The sequence below is a fragment of the Leptosomus discolor genome, chromosome 2, assembly GCF_034619465.1.
Source record: "Leptosomus discolor isolate bLepDis1 chromosome 2, bLepDis1.hap2, whole genome shotgun sequence".
Taxonomy (NCBI): Eukaryota; Metazoa; Chordata; class Aves; order Leptosomiformes; family Leptosomidae; genus Leptosomus; species Leptosomus discolor.
The window spans coordinates 4,911,372-4,935,266 of NC_141392.1; the positions used below are offsets into that span (position 1 = coordinate 4,911,372).

Here is a 23,895-nt window from a genome sequence, read left to right on the forward strand (position 1 = left end):
CCCAGCCCCTCTCTCCCTCCCTCCCTCCCTCCCTCCCCGGGGCCAGCTCCGGGCCCGCGGCCACCCCGCCCCGCCGCCGAGCCCCCCCGCACCGTACGCCGCAGCACCCCCGCCGCCCCGCTCCGGGCCGCCGAGCCGGAAGTCGGCCCCGGTCCGTCACCAGAAGCGGCTCCCCCGCCGCCGCTGCTCCTTCGCGCCGGGAGGAGGGAAGCGATGGCCGCCGCCGCCTCTCCCGCTTCCCCCGCCGCTACCTCCCGCCTCGTCTCACCCCTTCCGCCATCTCTGGGCCGCGGCGGGAGGCAGCGACGCGACTCCCTGGCGCTGCGCCCTCCCGCCGGTACTGCAACCGCCACGGTGCTCGTCCCCGGAGGACTCCGTTTAGCCACGGACCCCGGGAAGATGGCGGAGGCCGCGGAGACGGAGGCGGCCGCCGAGCCCGCCGCCTTCAAGCGCCCGAGCCGCCCGCTGCCCGCCGCGCCCCGCGCCGCCGAGAGCGGAGAGCCGGGTCCCAGCCCGCCGCCGCCGCCCCCCCGCCCCGCCGCCGCCGCCGCCGCGCCACCGCCGCCGCGCTACGAGGAGCCGCCGTGGGGCAGCCGCCCGCCGCCCGGCGCCGGCTACGGGCTGGAGGTGCTGAAGGGCGGCGTGGCGCTGGGCTCGGTGCGGCTGGAGGGCGGCAGCTGGTTCCTGGTGGGGCGGCTGCCGGGCTGCGCCGTGGCCCTGGAGCACCCCTCGGTGTCGCGGCACCACGCCGTGCTGCAGTACCGCGGCGCCGGCGGCTCCCCCCCCGACGACGGCGGCGGCGGCGGCGGCGCCGATGCCGCCGGCTTCTACGTGTACGACCTGGGCAGCACCCACGGCACCTTCCTCAACAAGGCGCGGGTGCCGCCCCGCACCTACTGCCGGGTGCGGGTGGGCCACGGGCTCCGCTTCGGCGGCAGCTCCCGCCTCTTCCTCCTGCAGGTGGGTCGGGGTGGCCCCGGGGCGTGGGGCGGTGGCTCCGGTGGCTGGCGAGGGCCTCCCCGCGTCGAGCTGGGGGGCGGCCCCGGCTCCCTCGGCGTGTCCCCGGGGGGCCTGGGCACAGGCCGAGGGCTCAGCGCGGCAGCTTGTGCCCTGAGCGCCAGCGGGGACCTTCTGCCGGTGGGGACTCGGGGGGCACCTTGGAAGCTGCTCCTGCCTCAGGTTCTCCCATGCGGCCCTGACAGAAATTTCTGCCTTTAAAATACAGTTATACCCGAGATTTCATCCAACTACATAGTACACAACGATGCTCGTTTCTTTCCCGCTTTGGAAAAGGCAACTAAAACGAATAGATTTGGGGATGCAAGCCATAACAAGTGGTCTAATAATTCCACATTTTGAAGAGCACTATAGTTATTTGTTTGTGTTACTGTACATAATCCGTGTGGGTGTTGAAAATACTAACTTTTTTTGTTGTTCTTTTAAAAACCACTGCTGCTAAGTTACTGTTTGTGCCCTAGGGACCCAAAGAGGACCAGGAGTCCGAGTCAGAACTGACTGTGACTGAGCTGAAGGCACTGCGTAAGCAGCAGCAAGCGAAATTAGAAAAGACAATGTTGGGAGAGGACTCGGATGAGGAAGATGAAAAAGAGGAGAGAAGCGAGAGGACTCAGAACAGTGATATGAGCTGCTCGTGGGGCATGGGTAAGCGATGGTGTATAAATCAGCTGATGCACCTTGGAAGGTCTTTAAGCCAGTTTTCAGCAAATACTAGGGTTGAAATTCCAGCTGGATGCCAAGTGTCCCAATCCAGTGGAAGTTCTTGAGCGCAAGTTAATCCTTTTAAAAAGAAAAGTGCTGTGATAAGGAAAGCTTATATCTGGTGAGAGGTATGGTAGAGCTCCTTTTAACAGGGAGGAGGTAATTTGCTTATGCCCCATGAAACTGGGAGTTTAGGTTAACGCTATGTGTCTTGTTCCAGTGATGATGTCCACACTTTTGCCCAAGAGGTGAAATTTAATTGCTTGAGACTTCTGTGCAGTGTAGCTGTCTTTAAACAGGAAATCCACATCTTAAAGCTAGATAAATTGTGATTAATGAGCTTTTCAGTACAGAACGAGTTGGGGTTTGTAAATGTGTGAGCACTTAAACCCTTGAAAGTGCTGAAACTGTGTCAGCGTTCATCTGCAAAACTGTGTCTTATGATGGGATAACTAATAGCAAAAAAGAAGCAGGGCTGGTTTGTTTTATTGGATGCAGGAATAATATTCAAGTTAAGGGAAATACCTTTAGGATGACGTAGCTGCTACTTCTTTCAAACTAATGGAAGCTGAAATACACTGGTGTGCTTTTTCTAACGTTTCGCCATTTTTTTTTTTTGCACTTTGTATGTCTTCTCCTAGGGGAGGATGCTGAGGAGGATGAGGTTGAAGAAAACCCTATTGCTATTGATTTTCAGGATGTACAAGACGCCTTCTATATGAAAGATCCTAGGAAGGCCTTACAGGGCTTTTTTGACAGAGAAGGTACTGGGTTTTTCTTTTTTTTTTTTCCTAATTAAATATAATTTTCTCTATTTAGTAAAGTTTGTGCTCATGTTTTTCTTTGGGAATTAAGGTGTGGGAGCTAAACTTTTCTGTTTCATTGTGGGTAAGGTTTTTTGTTTGGTCAAGTTTGGGGGGAGTTATTGGTGGTTTCGTTTTGTTTTCATTAAAACTTATCTCAGCATCGTATATCTGAGACTTAAGAATTTGTTACTAAACTGGGAGTTGTAGAGAGGACCTTGGATTCGTCTTGGGTGGCCGTCAAAGCATACCCGTGCTTTGAAGATATGCTGAAAAATCCAAACCCATCACATTCCAGACTGTGCTGTTTGGTGATGGCTACGATTGTGAGATAGAATTGGAAAGCGTAAAAAGACAAAAGGCAGTAATGGATTGATCTAAACTTTTGATAGTGGCTAACAAAACTTACAGATGACTCACTCACTTGGTAAAGTGAAAAATTAATCTTCAAGATAAACAATATCTGCGAATCCAGATTGCAAACTCATTCCTTCAACATACAGAGGCAAGATTGGTTTTTCTTTGAACTACATATTCCTCAACAGGCTGCTTAGAGACTTTTTTGATCTGAAAAAGCCTTGGTTTTGAAAAACAACCAAATGAGCGTAATAGCAGCTGAAGGTCTGGCTTAAAAAGAATTAAAAAAAAAAAGGCAGGAAATTCAGTCCTTTGATAGGTAACAAGGGCATTTTACCTCTTTTCTTTAACCATGACGTTCTTCTCAGCTGTAAGGATTATTCCTGCTTATTTTGATTTTGGTTACTACACCAACTTTCTTTTCCTCTCTAGGAGAAGAGTTAGAATATGAATACGATGACCGTGGGCACAACAGCTGGCTGTGCAGGATCAAGTACGTATATCTTCGTTCACTTCTGTACATAGAAGCTGACTTCATTGAATTCATGGACAAATGCTGAAGGACTTGCTTGTCTTGTCGCACTTGGCGAGGAGGCCAGCTGGAATTAGACCCTGATACTGAGGCAGAAGTTCAAGGATCAGTGCCTCGTTCAGTGTCTGAGCTCCTTTCTGGTCTGCCAGCATTTGGTTTTCCTTAGAGATGAAAATTGGGAAAGCAAGAGTCTAGGTTCTTTCAGTCCTCCGTGTTTTCAGAAATATGTGAAATTGAAACACAAGAGAAGAAACTAGGAAACAATATCTTCCAATTCCTAATAGGAGGGAGGAAAAAAAAATAATTCATTCCACTGTGTACCCAGTTTCAGTTCTTTTATGGTATAAGGCAGTTTTTGGTGGGTTCCTGCAAGAGGCCACTAACATCATCCTTCTGTAAGACAGGAGAAGGTGAGGTGGAAATTAAGTCAACAGGATAGGTCTCAAACAACACTGCAATGATTGTACTGCTCAAGAAACCTTTGCTTCAGCACGGAAAATATTTGTTACTGGTGTTGCATGGATGCAAGATACAGGTGCTCAAAATGATTTGGGGATTGATGTTTAGCCTTTTAAGTTTTTGTATTCCCAATGGAGTGACTATGGGAAGAATTATTGTTTGGAGTAGTGAAATAAACATTTACTTGCATGCTTTAGGAAAGCCGTGCTTGTGTTTTGATTGGCACTGTATGAAATAAAAAGGGAGCACATTTAACCCACAAAAAGAGACTAGAGTGAGACGGAAAGAACGATGCCAGCGTGATCAATGAAATATCTGAGGAGCATCTGTGAACAGCTGCATCTGAGCTGTTCTCTGGTCCTTCAAACCGAACAGGTTGCCTGTGGATGACGCATCGGGGAAGCAGCTGGTGGCAGAGGTGCTCCATTCAGGGAAGAAGAAGGAAGCCATGATACAGTGCGCACTGGAAGCTTGCAGGCTGCTCGATGCTCGGGGGGTACTGAGGCAAGAAGCAGGTGAATAACTAGTCAAATGCTGTGGTCATTCTAAAAGCCCTAAATTAGGGATTTGAGATTACCGTCTTCGAATTTGTTTGATTGCTCAGTGGCATGCAGATCATTTTGTTTCTTACCTTTCCCAGTATCCCGAAAAAGGAAATCAAAGAACTGGGAAGATGAGGATTTTTATGACAGCGATGATGACACTTTCCTTGATCGAACTGGGGCTGTAGAAAAGAAACGACTGAACAGAATGAAAAAAGCTGGTAAAATAGAAGAAAAACCAGAGACTTATGACTCCCTGGTAAGAAGAATTATTATGACATGCCAGGCTTACTCTCTCATGCATGTGTTATTACTAAGAAGGAAAACCAAAAATATTTCCTGATCTTTCTCTGTTAGTTTAAATGCTGGTGTCGTTGCAGACCTTTAGCTCTCAATGGCCCAAGTTAGAATAAAATAGTGGGTTTTTTTGGTTTGTGGACAATATCTATAAATACCTGAAAATGTTGCTGACTTTATTCTAGTGGAAGCGTACTGCCTTGCTTTGGCCTGTGTGGTATTGCCTGCTTACTTGGTGGATCACGGCAGTGGGTGAATGAAATACCAGAACAGGATACTTTTAAAGTAGTTTTAAAGCATCAGAAAATAACTGCAAGTTTTCAGGTGCGCAGGGCACGTCTCAAAGAAGGGTCTCATTCCGCTTCAAAGAATAAGCAGCCTGGGCTGACAGGCGTGTGACAACAAAAAGGCCTACAGAGGCAAAAGGGTGTGAGGGAGCAGGATAGAGAGGGCTGGAGGATCGCAGTGGTGGTGTGACGTTGCTGCAGAAGCATCAGACATATTTTTGTGTTTCGGAAAGAAAATTATTTGAACAGCATGTGAAAGAACTGGTAAGTTTTTTAGGAACAGTCTAGACTATAGTTTTTTCAGCCCAGAAACTCCTGGTCAAAGATCGGAAGTAGATAAATGGAGGTAATTTGGTAGTATAGTGGAGTGACTCTTAAAAGAGGATTTTAAGAAGATAAAAAGATCTTTTAAGCGTGTCGTTCTGTCATAGGTCACAAAGCTAAATGAAGCTGAAAATGAGCTTTCTGAGATAACAGAGAAGCTGAAGACTTCAGGGAAAGGTAAGGCATGAAGTTTATTTGATCGCAGTGCATTCCATAAAGAACGATAAAGAGATGAAAATGTTTCTTACTGATTTCTGTCTAAAGTGCCTTTTTTTTTTTTTTTAAGTGTCCGCTTTTCACAAAGGGGTGGGAAGATTGGCAGGTTGCTGAGTTAGCTGGAGAGGGTACTTGTGCTCTTCGTCTAATAGTTTAGGTACTCCGTGTGTCTAGTCACTTGCTAACAAATGCAGCTTTTTTCAAAGCAGGTGACATCTAAGTTGAAGTAAGGAGGCGAGTCTACAAGCTCCTGGAGCTTGCGAGGGAGGGTGAGCATTATGACTCTTTATCTGCCCAAATCAGTGAAACTGACCCAGTTTGGGGAACACTTTTTACCCACACCCTCCAAAACCATTTGCTGTCAGGGAAGAGCAAAGAACCGACAGAGAAGACAGTATCTTTTGTCTCGCTTCTCTCATTGTAAACGCCTCTTAAAAAGGAAAGGTGGGAAGAGAGGAATGTGGAGGCAAAGCAGTGGATGCTCAGCCTGTACGCTCCGTGAACTTGCCAGCTTATGAGGGAGCCCTTCAGGTTCTAGGATTATGCCTTTGTGTACGAAGGCAAAGCCTTTCCAAAGCGGCGATTATATCTCGTAGAGAGTTAGCTTGCAAAGCAAACCATACAAATAGCTGCATTTTGCTTTCTGTCACTGGTGATGTCTGGTGGAATAAAAGCAAGGCGCGAAGGAAATCTGTTTAGGCTGGTTCTTTGTATGAAAACCTTTTTAACGGAGTCGGCATTAATGAAGGTTGCAACGTCAGTTTGTCAGAAGAGTTTCTCCCCAAGAAGCCTGGCAGCAGTCTGACAGCTGGGCTGTCTTTTGTGCGTTGTACGGGTCTGCTTCTTCCTAGGAATTCAGCTACGCTGCAAAACTCATTTGTATCAGGGTTTTTGGTGGTGATTGATTATACGAGATCGCTGTTCAGAAAACAATACTGTTCCACGGAGCTTTCTAACTGATGGGCCCATTCCGTGTGTTTGAAGGAATTGCTTTCAGCTTGACTGTTCTGATAAGTAGTTAACGATTGAGTAGCAAGAGAGGCTGATGCTTTATATTGTCTGAGACATGTAATTCCAAGCTTTTCCTACATTATGATGCCTTTGTTTCTGCTGATGCTGTTTCTCAACAAGACTGTTAAATCATATTGTAGTAGAGGCTGGGAGAAGGAAGAATCAGTTCACTTAGACTTCTGCTAACACCATGTAATTGTCATGTATGTTATCATGGTTTGCTGAATTGCAACTGGTTACACAGCTAGTTTAGAGCCTTGGGAAAATTGCAGTCTCAGCACTTATTGCAATAATAATTCATTATTAGATGGGAATTTCCTAGACCTAGGCCAAAATAAAACATGACAGATATTGCATCATCAGTTACTTTTTACGTGTGTGTGTTGTCTAGATGCTTGTGTTTTCTCTTGTTTCTTCGGATGCTTCAGGCTGGTCACAGATGTCGAGTACAAGTGTAAGCCAGGAGCTTGCCTGTTGATCGTGAGTGATTCTTGCCACTCTCATGAGCTGTCTGGCAAAGCTGCTGCATTACATACAGTTCTGAAATTTTAATGTACTTTTGCTTGCTCTAAATGATTATTTGTAGCCTAAGGGCAAGAGTGTAGAGAGACCACTGAGTGAATGACAGGTTAAATTGCAACAGCTCTTACCAAGCACTTGGAGAAATTAAGTGGTTGTCTAAGGAATCGCAGTAGAAGCTCATGGGTTGTTCTCTGGAGTTCTTCAGAACTAATTACTGATGGACTGACTTGGTCTCTCTGATTCACTGATGCAGCTGAATGAAAGTCAAATACATGGAGCTCTTCAGTCTCATCTTTGGTGGCCTGTTCAGAAGAAAATTATCAATAAGTTGATGGTGCAGTAAATAGCCCTGTAGCTTTTTTTCACTGGAATGTAAAGTGTAATAGTCACGATTTGATTCATTTCCTAGCAACAGCAAATCTTACTTCAGTAGCGTAGGACACTGCTGCGACAGATACCGAGTGCTAACAGTAACCCTGAAAGCTGAACTCCGTGGTGTTACGCACTCTTGGTGGAATCAAGCAGAGAATCCCCTTTGTGAGAAGGGGTGATCTCACTCGCTGAAGCTCACTCACTGGCTGAAACCATTACGCTGTTCTCCAGCTAAAGAATCGAGCTGTGGAATATACCTTTAATTGCTGGGAATTATCTGGCTAGACACTAAATCGTATCTTTGAAATTTGGTGTTTAATTAAATGATTATTCTGCTCAGCTCCTGCCTGCTAGGGATTTCAGACTGTTTGATAACAACACCTTGTCACTGATGGTTTTTGTCTCAGTTCACATAAATAGTTATGAGGAAAAATAAGAGTATTTCTATCTGAATTTCTTTTATGACATGTTTTGTCATTATTTATATTTGCATGGAAATGCATGCTACAACTGTTTCTTATCTTTTGAAGCCTCTTAATTCTGTATATCTTTGAACAGTTACCGATGTGGCTTTCATATATTTGCAAATTGTAAACTGTTCTAGATCAGAAATATCCTTTTCAGTTGAGTCCATTTGTAAACAAGAGCCTTATCAGACCTTTCTCTAAATATTTAAGTTGTGTAAAACTGCTTGAATATGTACTTTTAACAATAACTTAGTATTTTATTTATACACATTTTAAATTTCAGGTGCTACTTCATTAGCTCAAGCTGAACTGAAAATAACTCATTGGTCACATAATTATGTTTGTGCATATATATATATATATATATATATAAAGTGCTTGTGATGTAGCAAATAAATATAGGATTTGGCACTTCTCATATAATATTAAAAGGCAGAAGACTGCCAGTCAAAAGGCTTGTTAAAATTCTAGGAACAACATTTTTCTTTGTTTGCCTCCAAGTTATTTTTGAACAGCATGTAAAAACTTCTGAAGCATCGTTCAAGCCCAGGAAAGGCGTTTTCCTGGGGTTTTTGGTTTGGTTATTTGAAATCCAGGTGTTAGAATTCTGTACTTATTTTTCTTAGCCATTAGAGCTTTAGTTTTTCCTCCCGAGTTTTATTTTAATTAGCCAAATACACAGAGAATTATTAATATTTGAAACTGGGTGGAGTAGAAAGACTTATTACTCTTTTTCAAGTACAGGGCAGTGTTTTCTTGTTAGAAAATCCAGTCAGAGGTAAATTTTGTGTGATTGGCCTAACGTATGAAACTAATCTTGTATGCACTCAGTCATCCGGGGGTAGGAGGCAGCACCGTGCGTTGATTCATTCTGTGCTTTATGAATGTTATTCCATAAACATTCCAGGAAAGCCGAGACAGGATTCCCCGTGCTGTGGTGTGGGATTCTTTGTAGCTGTGCTTACTTCAGGCTGCAACTACAAAAAGAACCTGTAAGCCACCTTTTTAGGGCCAGCAGATCTTGAAGTGAGATGAACAACCTAGAACAGAGACATTTACTCCTAAAGAAACATTCCATTTGAAGGGAGGCTTTGTTGGGTAAGTGGATTAAAGTTTACTGTCAGGCTTTTGTTAGGAGCAATGCTTTCATCTTTCCAGGGCTAACAACCTCCATTATTTCACCATTCAGCAGAACTTTGCAGAGAGGATAGTTTTTCCTACGTACCTTACTCCCAAAAGGTAGGACTTGATGAGTACAGCTCTTATCTCCCCACCTCTAACAAGATCTGTCTTCCCTTTATCTTGCCTAGTCCAGTCCCAGCCAGCAGCTCAAGATTCCTTGGATGAATTCATGACCGAAATAAAATCAGGGTGCGCCTTAGACAGCGTGGCGCGGAAGAAGCTCCACTTGCGGTCGTTTGAACTGAAGAAAGAGCAGCAGAGGCTGAAAGGGTTAATAAAGCTTGTCAAGCCTGCAGAACTGCCTGAGCTGAAGCCCCAGTAAGTCCTGGCTGAAGTGTAAAACAATGACTTTGACCATAGTTGTGCAAGCCCAGTAAAGGGACAGCTTTCCAAACACAACAGCAGGGGCCTTCCAGCCTGCCTGGCTCGGCTCTCTGAGAGCCGCTGAGCCTTTTGGCCCTGGCAGCATCTGTGGTGGAGGCAGATGCACCACAACACTGGAGTGAGATAAGCCCACCCTGGGAGGATGAGAGTTGGGGAGGGATTGGAAGTGTGGTGTCAGCTTTTTGAATTTTTTTGGTTTTTTTTTTTTCCCAATCTGCATCCAAAAGGAACTGGAGGATTTTGCAGGTTATTAGGTACAACATGAAAATCGCTTTCAGGCTGTGAAATGTACCTGGAAGCGCGGTGCAGTGGCTCTTCAACTGCTGCCCAGCAGCGCTGCTGCCGTTCAAGAGGGCATGTGCTGGGTTCATCACTTGTTAGTGGCAGTTTGATTAGAGGTTTAATTACTCACGTAATTCGCTTAAACTGAGGTTCAGCCACCGAGTGTGTTTTTATATGTACAGATACATTATGTACATACGTGTGTGTAATTGAATTTGAGGGAGTCTGGGTGATAGAGATTTATTGTTTTCCCTTATTTATTTATTTTTTGCTTCCTGTTGTGGCAAGTGGCTGAATCCTACAACATATATGTAGGATGGGGGAGTCCTGTCCTGCAGCTTCCTCCTCAGATGCTGCAAGCGAGGGAGAAATAAAAGGATTTTTGTATATCCACTTCAAATTTGCCGAGGTTTTTTTTTTGCATTTGTAAATACAAGACTTGTTTCATGCTTTGTACGCTGTTTTCCTTTGTGCCCAATTTTTATTAGGAGTTACAGTCTGGAAGCAGAGAGCAAGCCTAAGAAGATTACCCTGCCTCTCTTTGGTGCAATGAAAGGGGGGAGCAAATTCAAACTGAAAACTGGAAGCCTAGGGGTAAGTTGGACTCCTAAGTGCTGCAAGTCAGAGCTTATTTCTCAGACACCTTCTCGGGCTGTGGAGACTGCGGGGGACAATCGTGTCTTCCCCCACGCCTGGAACCAGTGCGGAGGTGCCCAGGGCAGCAGGCAGGGGCTGTGGGACGTTGTTGGCGGCCAGCAGTTGCCATTCGGTGCCTTTGCACAGCCAGTCTGCTGGGGCACAGCTGCTGTCAGAAGGCAGTGGATGAAGCAGAGGCAGCCTGGGGACATCAGGCCGAGTCACTGCTGTACCTCAGCAGCTGGTCCTTTGCTTTCCTTGGTTTTCTTGATCTTACAGCTAAGGTGATAGCCAAGATTGATTCAGTTTCCAGTGCCCCTCTTAGGAAAACACTGCCCTCCTTGTCTATGGACTGGACATTTTCATCTTCCATCTCTAGTAATAACTTTTCCTTAAGTTATTTCCTTAAAATCTTAACTATTCTTCATCCTGAGAGTGTTTCCTTACCAGCTGCCTCTGACAGTAATATGTGTGCTTTCTCCTGTAATGAATGCCTGTGACATCTGCCTCCATTTATCTTAGCACTGATGCACAAGTCTTTCTCCCGCAGAAGTTGCCTGTTAAGCGTCCAGACATCCCTGAAAGCTTGTTAAAAATGAAGGACGACGGACCAGAGGAGGAGGAAGAGGAAGAAGAGGAAGAAATGGAGGAGGAGCAAGAAGCAGATGCAATAAACAGCAGAGCGTCAAACCTGGAAATGAAAATTACAACAGAACAAGAAAGAGGAAAAGAAACTAATGATCCTGATGGTTCTCCTTGCAGTATCAAGAATCTAGAATCCCTTCAGGATGGTAAATGATTGGTTTTGATTTTTCCAGTAATAAAGCTGAGTCTGTTACTGCGGAGTATTTCAGAGCTATGTGAATCTCCAAAGGTTTGAGTCACAGGTTCTCCAGCAGATTGGTTTTCCATCGAGTTTTGCTACGAGTCCAGAGCCTGTAAGTTTCACAAGGCTTCAGTTGAAACTCTGCTTGGCATTCTTTCATGCTTTTGGTGAAATAGAAGAAATCTCCTGCACTCAGAGGTCCTATTTTGAGAAGCCCTGCTTTCATTAGGTTCAGTGTCCACATGAAAATAACTACAATGTGTTGTTGGCAAGGAGAGCGACTTAGTAAGAAAACAAATGTCTGTGTAAAGCTTCAGATCCGTTTGTAAGGAAGAAAAATAATTTTAAAAGTGGTAATGGAGAGGTATCTTCCTTGTATCTGTGTGGTTTATCTCCAGTCCCTCCTTTTCTGTATCAGCTTCACGCTCGGTAATGATGTTTCTCAGTAGATGCTGTGTTTTAATGACAGAAACCTGATTTGAAGTTTTTTGTCTTAATGCTGGATAGGTTGCTCTTGAAAAGTACGTTTTAACTGGTCACAAGTTTTTCTTTAATATTTTATTGCGATGGACTGGGTGGATGAAATAATTTGGAGGATTTGCGGGAGAATTCTTCCTGAGACAAATGTAGCGAAGAGTTCCCTTTTGTACTTTGTCTCAGGGGTGTTAGCGCTCTACCCGTCAGAGTTGCTGCAGAGAGCTCACCTAGGTCTTTCTCTTTTCTTTTACAGGGGTTAATTTTCTGCCTGAGCCAAAGATACTAAGGAATAAATCTCGGGTGGGACCCTCACAAGAGAAATCTCAAGGTGAGCAGTGCAATTTAAGACTCTGTTGTACGGTAGCATGTGGGTTTAGAAACTGTCTAAAGGACTTACTGTCTTCTGTCAGTAGAAGGAAACTGATCTAGAGCCTGAAGAAGTCAAGAACTGAAATGAAGGATTGTGCTTTGCTTGGGAAGTAGGAAGTGTATGGTGAAGGCAGGTCACTTCAACTATATTTCAGTTCTCCTTGCCTTTCATAATCATTAACTGCTTTGAGATCCTTTGGTTTAAAAAAACAGCATGAGAAGAGGAGAAAAATGATTTTAATTTAGGAGCATAGACATAATGCTTTTTTTCCCCCTTACTCTGTAGTAGCTCTTAATGCCACAGAAGGACAGAACTTTCTTTTATAAAGTGACAAATACTACGCAACGTTAGCTAATAATCTGTTAAAGACCCAGACGACCCCTCTACATGTACACACAGAAAAAAATCAGATCCTCAGAATGAAGACTGTTTGGTGTACTGAACGTGGAGGACATCTGTATGAATTTTCTATTTTTTTGTAACTCAGACTCTTAAAAATGTTGTCCTGTCCTCCTCATCTCATCCGTAGACTTAGGCCACGAGAGTCTCCACATTTCACAGATTACGTGGCAGAAAAACAGAGCGTACTTCTCTCTCTTCTGTATTCCTCCCACCGATGTTACTATAAAGGGTTTTTTTTTGTTTAAAAAACAAAGCATGTTGGTTCTGCACATTTCCTACTGTTTCCTTCTAAATCAGTCATGGCAGTGATGACAATTCCTTTTAGAAAATAAACATCTGCCATTCACTAAAGCCAGTTACAGAATCCCAAATAGAGGACCTTCTTAAACTGCATTCAGGTGGGTGACTGGCAGTGCGTTAAACATAAGTTAATAAATCTATGAAAAGCAAAAATGTTCGTCAGTCTTAAGTGTGAATTTTGCCTTGGATTTCCTTTTGGATGTATCCATTTGTATATGAACTTCCTATAAGCTTGTTTCCTGTAAATTGGTCATTTGTGATGCGCCATAAACCAAATCTTCTTTCTTCCCAGCACCCGAGGCAGTGTGTAAGGAACCTGAAGAGGCACCTGAGAAAGTTAAGAAAATCAATAGCTCAAGCAAGGTCAGTTATGACACCATGACTGCTACTGCTGAAGAGTTTCAGGAAGTCATTTAGTAGGGTCTTTTTTTAGTGGAATAGTAACAATTTGATTGAGTATGACTTGGTGATAGCGGTGCTCTTCTGCTGACTAAGACCCAAATATAGAACCACACAGTGCCATTGGACACAGATTTTTGGAGTCTCCGATGAAAAGGTGAAGCACAGCATTTCAAGCATGATAGAGGCTCTTAATTCAATCCCAAATTTATTTTTTTATCTTTTCACTTGGCAGTTAGCCTCTGCTAGTCGCTTCTTCCGTATCCCCAGTGTGGTGGAACACAGTGCTCTCTGGGCTTTAGGAATGGCATTGCACAACGTTCCCTGGAGAGCAGTTTGGGAAGCAGGCATTGGCTGTACTGATGTTGTAGCTGGCCTGTGGTGCCATTACCAAACCTCATCCTTCTCTGTAAGGTGTGGAAAGAGATGAGTCTAAGAGATTATTGTGTTTTGCAATCAAATTATTACAAAATCTGAGTGCATGTACGAGAAAACATTCCTCCTATGCGTAAGACTTGTATTAAAATGTGAAGTATATGAGCCCTGCATGTTTTGAGATGCAGTTGTGGCCTTCCTGGAGCTGGGAAGGAACTTCTCTGACAGCGTGCTCTTAGCCTACGGATGACTGTGAGGCTCTTCCCTTTAGAGTGCACCCCACCCTCCTGCGGGCTGCCGTCAGGGAAGGTCAATGCACTTGACTGGCCCTGGTTTCTGACCATTGTGACAGCTTCTTCGTGGCAGCCATCTAATTTTAGCCCCGCACCAATTACTTAAAGAAACTTAACTCCCTGCAGCCTGGCTGTGCTGACTGCCGCCTTGTTAGTCCTGGCAGAGGACCCAAGGATTGGGTAGGCACAGCCTTTAGCATTGTCCTTTGTTGCTGGCCTGTAAAGCACGTTGATAAAGAAAGAAAGAGTAAATTTATGCTGTTAAAAGCCCCAGTTATACCATTTCTACGGATAGGGGAGAACAAGGCAGCTTCTCACGCTGAGGCAGTCCAGCCAGCACCTCCCATGTGCACAGAGCTCACGCTAACGCTGAGCATTCTCCAAATGCCAGATGGCTTAGCTGTATTCTCTCTTCCATCACAAATCACTTTTTCCACATGCTGTCCCTGCCTTTGGGCTCAGATCTTACGTGGAAAATATCAACCAGAAGTCAGCTTTCCCCTCCCCGCCCCCCTCTAATATTTGAGGAATAACTTTGAATCTTGTAGAACTGGAAAAACAATTTTAAAGTGACTGTTCACAAGCCATATTTGAAAACTGTTCAACTCTGCAGTCTGATGGTTTGGAAAACATTAATCTTCCAAAAGAACTGTTTTAGAGGTTAATTTGGGGAAGGAGAGTTTTTGAGGGAATGAAAAGTTGCTTCAACTGCATAACTTAAGACTTGTCATGGTGCTACAGAGAATTGCAAATCAGTGCTGAGTAACTTGGCTGCGTTTTGAGCTCTTAAGTCTTGCACTCTGCAGTTGTATGACTTGTTTTTTGATGGCTACCTGCAGCCATTGAAAACAAAAGTTGTTGAAAAAATGATGCTGATGTGGCAAAACTTAAAAAAACCCACAAAAAGAGACAAAAAGACATTGCCTTATCAACATTTGAATTGCAAGGTACGTCTTTTGGTTTGCTCTAAGCATTTCAGTGATGCCAGTGAGACCTGGAAAAATTGTGTTTTCTTTTCTTTTGAAAACTGAGTTGTCTTTATGTAACAGCTGAACTTTTGTATGCTCCCGTTTGAAAGTCACCTTAAACTCAAAGTTTTCAGTGAGACCGCACGTTGAAATCAGTAAAGCACCTCTTGAAAATCCTACTCTGAAGCTTTTCCCTGCATAAAGAAATTCTGTGTCGGGTTAAACTGACATGATGAGATTAAACTGTCCGGAAGTGAACAGTTGGCAATGGTTCTGTTGTAAGGGGGAGATTGGACTGGGTGACCTCCCGAGGTCCCACCTAATCAGCATGTCTTTGTTATTCTGTGACTTTAATGGGAATAAACTGGATTTATTTGAGGGTTTTTGTATTTCTTCTTTCCTCTGTATTATTGTTTTCATCCCTGAGTCTGATAGAAAAAAAAAACCCTCACTTTTCAGTATTTGTCTCTGAATTAGCGAGAGATTTTAGTGGCTGTGACACACTGCTGGAGGGGTGCAGCACCTTAAAAACCTTTTCTCCTTTTGCAGGTCCAACAACCTTTTTTTTCCTCACAGTACCCAGATGATGACCCGGACTACTGCGTGTGGATCCCTCCTGCAGGTGTCAACCATTTCCTTACCGTTCTTAGTCTTACAACTCCAGAATCTACCCAATAAGTAGTCAGGGTGTCCCTGTAAGTTCTTGAGTAGAAAGTAGTTCAGGAGTGCTTTACCCAGAACCTGATGTTTTCTGGCATGTTATGCCCCATATTTGTGGGACGGCCATGTGAGTCTTGCAGTGAAATACAGACCGTATCTGTGGTAGCTTCATCTCAAGGGCCAGATACACCCCAAGTTTGGTTTTCAGTTTTGTAACACCCGAGAGAGCTGATCCACTCACACGTAGTGATCCGGTGATCTAGTTGAAAGGCAAGCCCAAACCTTCACTAGAGAGAAATGCTGCAGCAATCTTACTAGTCTCAGTTTTCGTACAAGTCTGTGAAATCTGAAAATCTTTGCAGATTTTTGCAAAAAATCACTGGAATACAGACTTTGGGTTATGTGGTTTGGAGAGAAGTCTTGATAACCCTTCGGTGAAGGCACTGAATAATCAATGCACGCCTCCAGTATATGTTAAAGTCGAGCAAATTTTTTAATTTAGTTCCAGAGTGTTTTTAGCTGAGTGAGGTTATTCTTAAACAGTGTAATGAATTTTCAGTTTCTCTAAAATGGAAAAATTCATTTTCATGCGTTGAGGTTTTCATGGTAAGTTCAAAGCTTAACTTTCATTTGGCAGATTCATTACTATCATTTTTATAGGGCTGTTGCAGGCTTGTAATATAGATAGGCTCCAAAGGGAGTAAGAAAAATAAGAATAAATTTCACTGAAGAAAACTATAATCTGGTGAATCATGCTTCAGTGAAAAGACTGTGCTTCTCTGGCATGTGAATCCATGGGAACAAAATGCCCAATTCAGTAACTCGGAGGCTTGATCTGGGATAGCCAAGCGAGCTCTGTCCGTCAGAGGGAGCTCCTTTTTCTGTCTCTGCCTGAGAATAAACAGACTTACCTTCTAAGCTGGCAAAATGAGGACTCCAGAAAACAAAACAAACAAAAGGGCAAAAAACCCACCCAGGAATACATGCTGTAGTCTTGACACTACTGACTTTCTATCTTCTTTGTGCTTGTCTGACTGGTGCTGCCTAGAGAACATTTTGTGCTTGGATGCACATTTTTCTTGGATGAGGGGGGGAAAAAAAAATAATGCAACTCTTCCTCTTTGTCCATTAGATCAAAGTGGTGATGGCAAGACTCATCTCAATGAAAAATACGGGTACTGAGCTTCGAGCATCCGAGAGTGCACCTGAGGTTTGAAGGACTGCTCTATTTTGGACTCTTTCAGCACATGTTAAGTGAGGGATAAAAGAGTTGTTTTTTTCAGACGCTGTTCCGCATTCAAGGGCATCAGCAGCCACTCTGGCTGTTAGCTCTCCCTGTGTGTCCTCTTCCAGATATGTTTTTAAAAGTAAATGCCCACACCTTCTTCTGCCTCTTCTTCCACTTTTAGCCTTGTCCTTTTTATTTGGCTTGAAACCGTAGGCTCCGTTTTCCTTTTTTTAAATAAAAGTATACAAAAAGTATTAAAAAAAAAAAAAATAGACCTCTGTAAGCTTGCAGGCTTGATAAATCTTATTCTTGTTGGTTTTATGCAATTAAAATGAGAAACGCTACTGGTTTGTTCTGTGGCTGCTGTTTAAAAATACTGTCGTGGTAAACACAACCTGAAACTTGAGGGTTGGGTTTTTGGTTTTTTTTTTTTCCCTTTCCTATGGAAAAAAAATTGTATTATGAACAGAAAATTGTTTTCGCTTCTCCCTTGTGCAGTTGCTGGGATACTTGGTATGGAGTGGACTGGAAAGGGTGAGCGTAGGATGTTATAAAGGTGTAGCAAAGCCAAAGAACTGAAGAGGCTGGCACTGCTTGTCTTGAATCAGATGGCAACAGAAGAAATGGTGGAAGGATATGCTGGAAAAGCTTATAAAGAAGCCTGTTCTCCTGTCACGACACAAGAGCAAAGCGCCATCTTAATGCGATTTAAGGCATCCTGCTCTTAATTGATCACGAATACAGTTTGAAAGTCTCTTTAATTAGGCCGTGAAATTCTTTGCCATCAAAGGGAGGTAGAGCTACGAATAAAGTAGAGGCACAGAGAGGCATCTTTATAGAGAGGTGACAGTGCTGCAAACGTTTTTTGGGAGGACCTGCTCCTTTTCCCTGTACCCACGGTGCGTCGGTGCAGGAAGCCCCCTCCCACTGCAGCGGTGGCAGCCGCCTCGTAGCGCAAGGGAGAACCCACCTCTCCTCGTGCTGCTCTGTGACGGCTTGTTTCTGAGCCCGTCCTACTCCGAGCACCCTCTGCCTGGCTGCCCCTTTCCTTTGGACTAGGAACTGCTCGAGTATACCAACACAGGCTTTGCTGTCTCGTGGGATATATATATATATATATACCTGAAGGAGGATACAGATATTTATAAATATTGGAGTTATTTATTCATGTATCCACTCTGTATATGTATTTATACATGTGCCTATTTAGTGTATATATGCTATATATATTTAAAAAATTACAATTTAAATCTACATCCATGAAAGTGTGAGTATAAATTGGGTAAACACTCCTTAAGAAGAGGTAATGAAATGAACAGTGGAAGTTTAAATGTGAATGGAACTAATTAAACAAAAGCAAAGGGCAGGTTCATGCCCCCCACTTTGCTACAGCTTTGGCCCTGTTTGGGGGGTGGGCAGGGGAGTTAAAGAGGGCAAGGGGGTGTGAGCAAGCTGGAGTGTGCCCCAGGGCTATCAGCCCCTCCAAGGAGGGCACCAAGGGGCTGCCAGGGCCCTGGGGGCACTGCCAGGTCTGCCTGTCCTTGCCCAAACCCCCTGGGATCTTGGAGAAAAATGGGTATTTTTCTGCTTGTTGGACTTGGAAGTCAAGCCCTTAACTGTTAGGCAGTGCTTTCCTCCGAAGTGCAAGTACTGGTAGGATTTGCAGCCTGAAGCCCCCAACTTGGTACCGTGGTCACCGCTCCTCAGCTCACCAAAATGGTCAGCGACTGGGGGAAACCGGTCCCTCGGATGACACAATTGTCCCAGGGCGTGTGTTGTGGTAAAGGCAAGGGTCACGCAGGGCAGCTGAGGGGTTGTGAAGCTCTAGGCACAAGAGAAAGCTGTAGTGTGGCGCTCCAGGATCACACGTCCTTCGGCGTGCTTCCACCGAACAGCGGCCCCATCCTCATGGATAAGTCGCAGGAGGGCACGTCAGAAGCTGGGGAGAAGGGATAACGGTACAGCTCCTCTGGTTCTCACGATGGGAGTGTTGGAGCCATGGAGTTCGCTCCAGTTTTACTCCACGGAGAACATAAAACAGTTTGGCAGCTTGGCATGTTGTAGGGTTTTGCTGAATCTGCTCAAGCTGCGAAACAGCATCTTCTTTTTGCCAGTAATCTTCACCGTATTTAGCGCCTTTTTGTCAGTGTCTGCGCACCAGGCTGGGCAGCCTTCAGCCTCCTGCTGCTGGCAGAGGCCGTGTCTTTACATAATCCAAGAAAAGGCTGTTGCCCCTCCATTCAAAATGCCAGACCTCGTGTTTCACAGGTTCTGTAGCCCTTCTCGAGAGCCTTGTCCAGTTCCAGGCACCTGCAAGGGACTTCTGTCGTTTGCCATTTGTGCTCGTGAGAAGCACAGGGAGGAAAAGCCCACGAGGTAGGTATGCCTTATCCCAAAGTAAGGGGTCAGTGTGTCGAAATTCTCAAAGAAAAGGACTTCTGGGTTCCCAAGAGGGTGTTTTTTTAGGTTTGCTGATGGAAGGATAGAGGCTAGCAAAATCATAGCGAGGTGTCCTTTCACTGGGGGCTGCTTTGTAGTACAGACAAAGGGGATTCGTCCTGCTGCCAAAAAGCCCGTCTGGGCATCAGGGGCTGGGCAGTTTAGTCCTGGCTAAGACCATGAGCTCCCTGTTTCTTTTCATAGTGGCTCCCTTGTGCTCCCTTACAGATCTGATGGTAAAACCTGCTCTCTTTAGGTGGTCCATCTTCTGTTGCGTTGTACAACATGAACACCCAAAGGTGGTCCCCACGGGATGGTTCCAGTCATTTTCATGGCAGTAGTCAATACAACTGTGGAAAAGGCACCCGTTATATTTAAAAGTTGCTGTCGTCCCATCCATGATCACTTAACCATCCCAGAAGTAGGTTCCCACTTGATACTCACAGCCAGGTAACACGTGACAGGTTTGAATATTTGCCTTTTTGGCCAGGTATATATGTCATTGGTCAAATACCTCTTTTTCCTTCAATGGTAGGCATAAACCAGTATGTGGACATGCAAGCAGAGGCCACCATATTATACAGAAAAGGATCTATATTGTGATAAACCTTTTCATCCCTCTCTTTCTCATCCACTGTGTGACAGGCCATCACCATAACCTTATTTCTGCGTGACCTGTAGGCCTCCCTCAAAATTTTTACATCTCGCTGGCAACAGTAACTTAGTTCCTACGGCAGTCAAAGACCTTCTGATGGTCTGTGTACATGTCAAGAATTGCTTTCTCTCCCTGAAGCACCATGCTGTGCACCCTGTCATGATCCCGTTGTGGAAGAGGGCCTGCATAGCTTTGATTTTCAGCAGCGTTGGAAAAACAGAGGAAATAACTTCTGCAGCCAGTGATACCCAGCAGTTAAGGAAGACTGCTGGGTTTCATGGGTAAAAGATGTAGAGGGTCTATGAAAACCAAATGCACATCAGTTTAGCACCCTGGGTGATTAATTACACACCCATTTTTTCTTTCAGAAGCTGGCTGACAACTGAGCAGCCATCGTCGCCTTTGGCGTCAGAGGAGCGTAGCCCTGAAAGCAGCTGACTGACGTCCGCGTGTCCCCTTAAGCTCCCATTCTGCTTCGGTTTTCCTCTCCACTCCTCCTTCATCCCATGGGGCATCTGGCGCTAACTCCATGGCAAAAATGTAAACCGGGATGTGTGCCCAGTTTCCTGCTCCATGTGTCCCTTCTCGTGGAGAAGAGAGCCCTGCCCCGCTGCTGGGGATTTGGTCACTGGGCACGGAGCGCTGCTGCTGGCTTCCATTACAGGTCTGTTCATGGCACGGACTGCGCTTCCAGCCTCCATGTTTGAGGTGCTTTTCTGCATAGGTCTTGCACTTTTTCGTGTGAAATCAGAGCCAAACAATCTGGGCTCCCCAGACCAGCGCAGCAGTCTGCAGCTGGGGCACCTTCTTCCCGTGGCGGTGTTAAGTGCACAGTCACAGAGCAAGCAGAGCCGGCGATAATATTTACGGATGTGGGTGTGATTATAGCGTGGGTGGCAAAGCTCACCAAGGTTTCGTGCCCCAAATACCTTTCCTGACCTCCCTAACAGGGCTTTAAGCCTGGTCTAGTGGGACGTGTCCCTGCCTATGGCAGGGGGGTTGGAACTAGATGGTCTTTAATGTCCCTCCCAACCCAAACCATCCTATGATTCTGTGATAATGATGTTCACCGTGTCAGAGGAGGAAAGGCTCCTTGGGATATCTAGGACTGTTCCTTGGCTTAAGAATCCCCCAGCATTTTTTTTCCACTCAGAAAGACGATGAGTGTATTAACCCACAGCAGCTCCTTGAATAAGGGGATCCTACTCAGCACGACCTTCCTGTGCACAGACCACTCTGGTTTTTCGTGGAGCTCTTTTGCTCTGCTCAACAGTTCTGCATCAGTCAGACCCCCTCACTGCTGGAAGCGCTGTGAGACTTCCAGCCAAACAGAGAAAACCATCACTGGTGGGTTTTAGCTCAATCATACAGCACCACTTTTTGTCCGTAACGTTAGAACAGGGATAAGCTGCAGGGTCCTGCATAACACAGCTTTTACCATAAGAGTGGCCAGGCGGAAAGTCTGATCACATCTCAGCTCTCTCTGACTTCATATCGAGTGTACTGACCCAGTCTGAAACTTTTTTCCGAATTTGTAGTGCTTAAATTAACAGTGGGAGACTCCAGTTGAAGCTGTGCATGCAGGCAGCTTCGAGACAGAGCTGAGCAAAATCACCAGGGTCAAACATCTGGCAGAAGTCATCAGAAACTTGCTCTACACCCCAAACTTTGTGAGCTTCATGCAGCAATACCTCACCCGAATCAACAAACTTGGGCTTTTCTGCATACTGCCTAGCCCTGGACCTCTGGAATGGCCATTCCCACTGCTGCCTGTGCTCTGTGGAAGCCACAGGTTGGGCTGACGTCCCCTCCACCACCCCACCCTTATGTTTGAGGGTAGGGGTAAAGACAGACTTTGAAATACACACCCTGGGGATTTGGGAGGGCAGCTGCTTCCACCATAAGTGGTCCAACAGGACAATCTTGGCTGCGTGCTGGGTTTTCTGCCCCTTCTTTGCTGCGCTGACCAACGCATGAGAAAACATACTTCGAAGGCTCCATCTCAGGTGTAGCTGCAAGTCCCCCACCACCTCCATGGGCAAACGGAGTTCATCCCACCACCCACCATTCTCTGCCTGACACCTCCACATCAGCCAGCTCTTCTGGCTTGCAAGGTCATTTTTTTTTTTTCCAGATGCCCCCAGGGCTTGGTGATTTTGACCCAGCGCTGTGACATTTACTCTCCACTTCTTTCAAAACCACAGATGAGAGCAAACAGCCTCCAGATGGAGCTCATGATGCACAGACCTCACCGTACTTGAGGTCTCCTCTGACTGCAAGGAGGGAATCCCGGCTGTGTCTGTGGGTATGGTCCCCTGAAGAACGCTTCCTCCTGCTTATCGAAGGAAAACTGAAGCTACATGTAACACTCCGCTTTCTGGAAGGGGAAGGAGCATTCATAAGGTCCTGCAAAGGAGCGTTAACACCTATCTGGTTACCTCCTTGTCAAACTGGGCTTACAACCCTGTCAAAAATCTACAGGACGCCGAGAAACGTCACTAACAAGTAGACCATCCCGTAGCCAGCTCACAGGCCTTGCTCCAGCGTTCAAGAAGTGATTGTTTAAGGCTGCTATTTCCTGCACAGAGCACACAATTAGCTGGTATTTTCTTTGCAACATGTGTTTACCTCATTATCATACTTACTTTCCACTGCTACAAAACTTCCAGTTCTGTATTCACCTAATAAATACTCTTAAATTTATGGGGCATCAATGCCCTAAGGCCCAGGAGCACCTAATATTTGGGCAGCTGGCTGCAAGACACTTTGATTTGCAGTCCTACGCGTAAAGCAGTATATATTTTGATACCTGTGTCGCAACACATTGTGCTGTTCTGCAGCACAGGATGATACGTACACACTCAGCATAGCTGTAGACATGATATGGGGCTTTTTTAGGTTTAGTTTTCACATTCTGAAAATGAAGTGCTGTCTTAGGAGCTCTCAGTTTCCTTCTCAAAGTGAATGTGAGGTAAGATGTGAAAAACATTCTTTAACTTAAAGGAAATGTCTATATATCAGCCTGATTTGCTTAATTACGCTTTTAAATTGCGGAAGTGTTTTGTTGATCGTGCAGCTGTGTGGATGTATATGCAGGTGTATGCACACTTTCAACCATGAATATCTTGCTTTGTTTCTCTGCTTTGACCTGTTAAACCACTTGAAACGCAAGTTTATCGTTTTGCTGGACGCAGTCTGCTGAAACTGCAGTCTTGGGGCATTTCAAGTGACTCGCCTGTTTACGCTGAGTACCTGTTTCAAATCCAGTTTCTTCTAACACCTAGAAATGAGATATGCAGGCTAAGAATAGCATATGGTATGAATCCACCTGCAGGTGATTGCTCAAGGGAGGTCCAATTGAGATTAGGCTTGTGGAACAGCAGATCAAAACTCACCTGGGCTGGCCCAAGTGATGAGAGTGCTTGAGCACACCGTAGAAGGCTCACCAGCTCCTCCAGACTCCAGGCAAAAGGCTCTGAAGATCCCTTTTTGTAGGAATCATGTTTATATCCCTGCCTATAAAGATACACTTGCTGAAGTCTTGACCGTATGGTCAGCACGCCATGTGTGCAGTGCGTTGGTTTAAATGAAATACATGGACTCTGATAAAAATGGATATTCATGTGAACTGCAAAAATCTTCAGATATAAGGACATTTTTAAGAGCTGGCATATGTAATACAAGCAGAGCAGAGTCTGCTCCAAAAGGGCAGTTCCAAAAGGGAAAGATTTACCCAGTGGCTCCTTACACATTCTTCTGTTTGGTCATCGATTATTTTCTTTTCATGCAGAAGCCAGGGACCAGCGGACACCTGTGGAAGCTGTCCCTTGACACTAGCTTTTCCTGATTTAATTTGCTCTCATGTGTTTTCTCCCACCAGACCAACTGGGTCTATCTTGCTGCTGCTGGCACAGCTCTGTTCTGCCACTACTTCTCCTGTACATCGATCCAGTTCAAGCTTCATCGCTCCCAGTGGGGCAGAACCACGTTGTGCTGAGCCTCTCCCTTTGTTCATCTTCATCCTCAAGCCCACCTCCACCTTACCTGTACCCTAAAACATCCCCTTCACACTTTTGTCCCGCCCATGAGTTGCCCGAGTGGTTTTGCTGGG

General features: G+C 45.3%; 1 protein-coding gene across 1 annotated transcript; it reads left to right on the top strand.

The window, feature by feature from the left end:
• The first annotated feature begins 393 nt into the window (after positions 1–393).
• SLC4A1AP (solute carrier family 4 member 1 adaptor protein) lies at positions 394–17,034 on the top strand. The gene is made up of 14 exons (XM_086460558.1): positions 394–960; positions 1,479–1,662; positions 2,361–2,483; positions 3,312–3,372; positions 4,246–4,385; positions 4,511–4,671; positions 5,428–5,497; positions 9,219–9,408; positions 10,245–10,350; positions 10,943–11,183; positions 11,949–12,023; positions 13,060–13,130; positions 15,352–15,424; positions 16,595–17,034. The coding sequence occupies exons 1-14, from the start codon at positions 400–402 to the stop codon at positions 16,642–16,644; spliced, it is 2,106 nt and encodes a 701-aa protein (XP_086316684.1). The 5' UTR covers positions 394–399; the 3' UTR covers positions 16,645–17,034.
• The last annotated feature ends 6,861 nt before the right edge of the window (positions 17,035–23,895 follow it).